Source organism: Rhinoraja longicauda, chromosome 29 (assembly GCF_053455715.1).
Source record: "Rhinoraja longicauda isolate Sanriku21f chromosome 29, sRhiLon1.1, whole genome shotgun sequence".
Classification (NCBI taxonomy): Eukaryota; Metazoa; Chordata; class Chondrichthyes; order Rajiformes; family Arhynchobatidae; genus Rhinoraja; species Rhinoraja longicauda.
The window spans coordinates 8,637,860-8,645,084 of record NC_135981.1 but is presented as its reverse complement, the minus strand read 5'-3'; the positions used below and the strand labels follow the sequence as shown (position 1 = coordinate 8,645,084).

The 7,225-nt window shown below is 55.3% G+C and overlaps 1 protein-coding gene across 1 annotated transcript in view; it reads right to left on the bottom strand.

The window, feature by feature from the left end:
- cnp (2'',3''-cyclic nucleotide 3'' phosphodiesterase) overlaps positions 1-792 on the bottom strand; it is a 26,176-nt gene extending 25,384 nt beyond the window's left edge. Inside the window, exon 1 of the mRNA XM_078424597.1 lies at positions 701-792. Within this exon, the coding sequence (XP_078280723.1) occupies positions 701-724 (24 nt within the window). The 5' untranslated portion in view covers positions 725-792. The remainder of the gene's footprint in view (positions 1-700) is intronic.
- Positions 793-7,225: the final 6,433 nt, after the last annotated feature.

Here is a 7,225-nt window from a genome sequence, read left to right as displayed (position 1 = left end):
GGGGGGGGGGGGGGAGGAGGGGGGGGGAGGGTGGGGGGGAGGGAGGGGGGGAGGAGGGTGGGGGAGGGTGGGGGGGAGGGTGGGGGGAGGGGGGGGAGGGTGGGGGGAGGGGGGGGGGAGAGGGGGAGGGTGGGGGAGAGGTGGGGGAGAGGGGGGGGGAGGGTGGGGGGAGGGGGGGAGGGTGGGGGAGGGGGGGGAGAGGGGGGAGGGTGGGGGAGAGGGTGGGGGAGGGGGGGAGAGTGGGTGGGGGAGGGGAGTGGGTGGGGGAGGGGGGGAGGGGGGGGAGGGGGGGGGAGGAGGGGGAGGGTGGGGGAGGGTGGGGGAGGGGGGGAGAGAGGGGGGGGGAGGGTGGGGAGGGGGGGAGAGGGTGGGGGAGGAGGGGGGCAGGGACAGGGGGGAGGGTAGGGGAGAGGGTGGGGGAGGGGGGAGGGTGGGGGAGGGGGGAGGGTGGGGGGGGGGGAGGGGGGGAGAGGGTGGGGGAGGGTGGGAGAGGGTGGGGGAGAGGGGGAGGAGGGTGGGGGAGAGGGGGAGAGGGTGGGGGGAGAGGGTGGGGGTGGGGGTAGTGTTGGTGACCGGGGTGATGGTAGCTGGGGTGGGGGAGGGGGGGGTTGGGGTAAGTAGGTGTGGGGGTGGGGAGAGGTCAGCGCCGCCCCCCCCCCCCCCCCCCCACCCCCGCGGGACGGGAGGACCCCGCACTCACCGAGAGCCCGACCCGCCGCCACATCGGACACAGACACAGCAAAGCGAAACCCCGCCTGTGCGCGCCCCCGGCACCAGCAACAAGCGCGCCCCCGGCACCAGCAACAAGCGCGCCCCCGGCACCAGCAACAAGCGCGCCCCCGGCACCAGCAACAAGCGCGCCCCCGGCACGGCACCAGCAACAAGCGCGCCCCCGGCACCAGCACAAGCGCGCCCCCGGCACCAGCAACAAGCGCGCCCCCGGCACCAGCAACAAGCGCGCCCCCGACACTGTCGGACTCGGACTGTCACATCTACCAAGCGCGCCCTCGGCACCAGCAACAAGCGCGCCCCCGGCACCAACACCAGGCGCGCCCCGGCACCAACACCAGGTGCGCCCCCGGCACAGGCGCGCCCCCGGCACCAACACCAGGCGCGCCCCCGGCACCAGGCGCGCCCCCGGCACCAGGCGCGCCCCCGGCACCAGGCGCGCCCCCAGCACCAGGCTGTGTCCTGTGTTGTACCCCTGCCATTCCCCAGGCCTACCCTGATGTCATATACCACTAACAAGCAGATACAATATCTTACATCTCCTTCTTTCATATTAAAAACCCCATCTATAAAACATAACGTATTATAACAAGGCACAACAACTTCAATGGATTTCTTCTCCATACTATTAATAAACATTAACCAAACTATTGAAAGAAATGAATCACTTTTCCTCTGCTTCCAATTTTAAATATTTCAACCAACATTAATTTTGTCTAAACACAACATAGCAAGCTTGTTACATATTTACAAGTCCAAACGGTTAGGTTTCTTGCTAATGGTTAGGTTTCTTGCTAGCTCGGTGATCATCACAGCCGTCTATATCCCACCGCATGCAGACGCCGACGTGGCACTGTCCACCCTACACGATGTGTTGTGTCAACACCAAAACAAGAACCCTGATGCGGCTGTGCTGGTGGCTGGAGACTTCAATAGGGGAAATCTCAAAAAGGTCATGCCCAACTTCTACCAACACATCACGTGTGTCACCAGGGGGGAAATAACTTTGGACCACTGCTACACGCCGTTCAGGAAAGGCTACAAGGCCGTTTCTCTCCCTCCTTTTGGGAAATCTGACCACGCTGCCATTTTCCTGCTGCCGGAGTACAAACAACGGATAGTACGGGAAGCGACAGTGACGAGGGACGTAAAGCGGTTGTCTGACCATTCAGAGGCCATGCTGCAGGATGCACTGAGCGAAGTCGACTGGAACATGTTCCAAGAAAGTTCCAGAGACGTAAATGAGTTTGCGGAAGCGGTTACGGACTTCATTGCCACAATAGCCGATACCATCATCCCCACGGTAAGGGTCAGTATCTTCCCTAACCAAAAACCCTGGGTGGACAGGTCTATTCGCGTGGCCTTGAATGCTCGCACCGCTGCTTACAACTCTGGCCTGGCATCCGGCAACATGGACGACTACAAGGGAGAGTCCTACCGACTGCGAAGGGCAGTGAAGGATGCAAAAAGGAGGTACCGGGACAAGATGGAGTCACAGATGGAGCAGCAGGACACCAGGTGCCTTTGGCAGGGGCTACGGACTATAACTAGCTACAGGTCCAGCACCCCCTCAACCGGAAGTGCCGGCTCCTCCTTAGCTGATGACCTGAACTCTTTTTATGCACGGTTTGAGACGGGTAACACCACCAGCTCGCCGTCTAAAAACAGCACCGAAGGGGCGCTGGCTAGCGAGGCTGGAGGGGGATCCACCGCCGGGGATGTGCACACATTCTCGGTGTCCGAGCATGAGGTGAGGTGGGCTCTGACGCGTGTGAACACGAGGAAAGCTGGAGGCCCAGATGGTATATCTGGGCGAGTACTAAAGTCTTGTGCTACTCGGCTTGCTCCAGTGCTCACCACAATATTCAACCTCTCCTTGGCAAAGTCCGTGGTCCCTGCATGCTTCAAAAGATCCATCATTGTACCGGTGCCAAAGAATGCCTCTCCAGCGTGTTTAAATGACTACCGACCGGTGGCCCTCATCTCGGTTGTCATGAAATGCTTTGAGAGGCTAGTCAAGAAGCACATCTGCGCCCTCCTTCCTCGCAACATGGACCCACTACAGTTCGCATACCGTCCGAACAGGTCCACGGATGATGCGGTCTCCCAGGTTCTACACACCGCTCTCACTCATCTGGACAGCCAGGGGGGCTATGTGAGGATGCTGTTCATTGACTTTAGTTCAGCATTCAACACAATAGTCCCCAGCAGACTGGTTGAGAAGCTGCTGGAACTGGGGCTTAGCACCCCTCTGTGTGCCTGGGTCCTGGACTTTCTCACTGCCAGGCCCCAAGTGGTCAGGATGGGGGAACACACATCTAGCTCCCTCACCCTGAACATAGGATCCCCCCAGGGCTGCGTCATTAGCCTCCTACTGTACTCCCTGTACACACATGACTGTGGGGCCAGGTTCAGCTCAAACTCCATCATCAAGTTTGCTGATGACACTGTGGTGGTGGGCCGGATCTCCAACAGCGATGAGAAGGCCTACCGGGAGGAGGTGGCTGATCTGGCACTCTGGTGTCAGGACAATAGCCTCCTCTTGAATGTCACTAAAACGAAGGAGCTGATTGTGGACTTCAGAAGGGCTAAACATCCAAGGACGTACACGCCACTGGAGATAAATGGGTCTATTGTGGATAGGGTGAGCAGTTTTAAATACTTGGAAGTCCGCATCACAGAGGATCTGACGTGGGCAACGCACATTGCCGCACTGGTGGGTAAGGCTAAGCAGCGCCTTTACCACCTTAGACAACTGAGGAAATTCAGAGTGTCTCTGAGGATCCTTCATTGCTTCTACTCTGGGGCTGTAGAGAGCATCCTGTCCGGCAACATTACAGTCTGGCTTGGGAACAGCTCTGCCCAGGACAGGATGGCCCTGCAGAGAGTAGTGCGTTCGGCAGAACGCACCATGGGAACTACACTCGTCCCCCTGCAGGACCTATACATCAGGAGGTGCAGATCCAGAGCAAGCAAGATCATGAGGGACCCCTGCCACCCCAGTAACGGACTGTTCCAGATGCTACGATCAGGCAAACGCCTCCACTGTCACGCTGCGAAAACGGAGAGGATGAGACGGAGCTACTTCCCACAGGCCATCAGGACTGTCAACTTTTATAACCCCAGAGACTAAATTTTTGTCGACACTAATAGTAACTTATTAACATTATTTATATGCTGTAACTGTAATTCTTTTTTGTGCACAATCCGCAGGCATTGCCACTTTCATTTCACTGCACATCGTGTATGTGTACGTGACAAATAAATTTGACTTGACTTGTCTAACGCGTCCACTCCTGGTAGTGTATTCAGCTTGTGGAATTACTGGACGAGGTGGATGTGGTTGACTTCCTTCTGATGTGGTCGGCTGTGTAGACCTGGCCTGGCTGGTAGCTGACGACTGACATGGTGAATCGCGACCTTGCCCTGGACTCGGCTGAATTTCAGCTGATGTACGCAGTGCATGACCTGGTCCTGGCTGGGGCAGTGACTTCACCTGTGCCGATGACTCCGGTCTGACAGTAGGCCATGGGGTGGTCATGCAGTCAGTCGACTGGCTGGGTCTACGGTTAGCCTGGTGAGTAGCCAGCCGCAATTGTTTGCGATTTCTCCTGTACTTCCGGCCGTTACGGTCAACAACATATGACCTGGGAGTACCATGATGTTCCAGAACAGTGGCCGGCAACCACTGCTTAGTTACCGGTAGCGGCGTCATCCTGACTGGATCGCCTGGCTTCAAGCCTGGGAAGTTCTGACCAGCCTTCTGGTTGTAGTAGTTGGGGGGTTGCCTGGCCTTCTCTTTGTTCAAATGTTGCTTGACCTCTGCTGGGTTGTAGGGCCTTGGCTGAAGGAGCTTCCTTGCAGTTGGGATCTTATCCCTCGGCCTGCGTCCCATCAGTAGCTGTGAAGGTGACAGGTTACAGCTGGCAAGGAGGGTGGTACGGTAGTCCAGCAATGCAAGATGCCTGTCTTGGCATTTCTTCCAGAGACACTTCACCGTTTGTACAGCACGCTCGGCTTCCCCATTGGACTGGGGGTGATGCGGGGAAGACGCCTGGTGGGTTATCTGGTATTCTGCACAGAATGCTTCAAATCCAGATGAGACATACTGTGGTCCGTTGTCCGTCCTCAACGTTTCCAGTATGCCATGGCGGCTGAATTGTTCCTTCAGGGCATCAATGACTGATGTACTGTTGGCCTTGAAGAGTTGATTTACTTCGATGAATTTGGAATAGTAATCAACTGTCACGATGTAGTGGGACCCTTCCCACTCAAACAGGTCAGATGCTACCTCTGCCCATGGTAGATCAGGATGTTGAGTAGCGTGCATCAATAGGCAATAGACAATAGACAATAGGTCCAGGAGTAGGCCATTCGGCCCTTCGAGCCAGCACCACCATTCAATGTGATCATGGCTGATCGATCTCAATCAGTACCCCGTTCCTGCCTTCTCCCCATACCTCCTGACTCCGCTATCCTTAAGAGCTCCATCTAGTTCTCTCTTGAATGCATTCAGAGAATTGGCCTCCACTGCCTTCTGAGGCAGAGAATTCCACAGATTTACAACTCTCTGACTGAAAACTTTTTTCCTCATCTCCGTTCTAAATGGCCTACCCCTTATTCTTAAACTGTGGCCCCTGGTTCTGGACTCCCCCAACATTGGGAACATGTTTCCTGCCTCTAACGTGTCCAACCCCTTAATAATCTTATATGTTTCATCTCAGTGTTGAGCTGCCTGGTGTGTGTTGCATTCAGGGCAACCCTCGATCAGCTCTTCTATCTGCTGGCTCATTGATGGTCAGTACAAGGCTCATTGATGGTCAGTACAAGGCTCATTGACGGCCAGTACAAGGCTTCTCTGGCTCTGTGTTTGCATTTCACGATGCCGAGGTTTGACTCGTGCACTTTCTCAAGCAGTTGCCATCTCATGGATGGCGGCACCACTATGCACATGCCTTTGTATACGATGCCATCCAGTACAGAAAGCTCACCTCTCACCGTCCAGTACTCTCTGATGGAGTGTGGTACTTCTTGCTTTGTATCAGGGCCAGCCCTTCATGATCATACCATGGAGCTCATTCAATTCCATGGCCGTGCAGGTCTGGAACTGTGCATACCTCTTTGGTGACACGGCGATGTGATCCATCATGTTGACCATGATTGGCTCCAGATCCGGTTCACTTTCTGGTAGATTGGCTCTGCTCAATGCATCACCGATAGGCACCTCCTTTCCCGGCTTGTACATGACAATCAAGTCATAGGGCTGCAACCTGAGGAGCATCCTTTGCAGTCTCATTGGTGCTGACAGCAAAGGCTTGAGGAAGATTGCCTGTAGGGGCTTGTGATCTGATTCCACTAGCACTGACTTTCCGAAGATGTAGTGGTGGAATTTGCGGCAACTGTGTACGATCGCTAACATCTCTTTTTCGATCTGGGCGTATGGCGTTTCAGTCTCTGCCCTTGATGTATATGCTATGGGGTGGCCTTCTTGGAGTAGCACTCCTCCAAGAGCATAGCTACTAGTGTCACACTGCATGACCACGCTCTTTGTCACATCGTAGTACGCTAGTACAGGGGAAGTGGTGCGCAGGTCTTTGAGCTTGTCGAAGCTTCGCTGCTGGGCACGATCCCACTGGAAATGTGCATCCCTCAAGGTCAAGGCTGTAAGTGGTTTATCAACCTTGCTGAGGTGTGGAATGAACTTAGACAGGTCCTGTACGAAGCCAAGGAATTGTTGCACTTCTTGTTCGTAGGTGCAGGCAACCGCTTCACAGCTTCAATCTTTGCCGGATCAGGCCTGAGTCCTGCTGCTGTAACAAGATGGCCGACATACCGCACCTCAGACTTCCTGATCTGACACTTCTCCTCGTTTAGGTTCTACAGCTTTGCCTGTTGCACCACTTGCTGGAGCACTCCATCATGCTCTATGCTGTCTTTTCCCGATATCAGGATGTCGTCCATGATCGCTCTTGCCCCATGGATCCCTTCCAACATTCCATCCATGATCCTCTTGGGGCGCTCTTGATCCCAAATGGGAGGCGGACCCAGCGGTAGCATCCACGAGGGGTATTGAAGGTCATCAGCAAACCCGACTCGTAATCAAGTTTGATCTGGAGAAATCCTGATTTTGCATCGATGACGGAGAAGACTTTGGCATCTGGCATCGATGCCACTACCTCCTCTATGGTTGGTATGGGGTAGTGTTCTCATCTGATCGCTTTGTTGAGGTCTTTCGGGTCTATGCAGATACGTACCTTTCCGTTCTTCACTACCGCCACCATTGAGTTGACCCAGTCTGTTGGCTTTTGCACTCTGACAATCTGCCCATTTCTCTCCATCTCATGTAGCCTCTCTGAGATTTTCTTGGCCAGGGCTTGCGGCTGTCGCCTTGGTGCAACCACAACCGGTTGGTGAGTTGTGTCAATTTTCAATGTGTACGTCCCAGGGAGTGTGCCAGTAGTGTGCATCAATTCTGGATACTCATCGATGTTGTGGA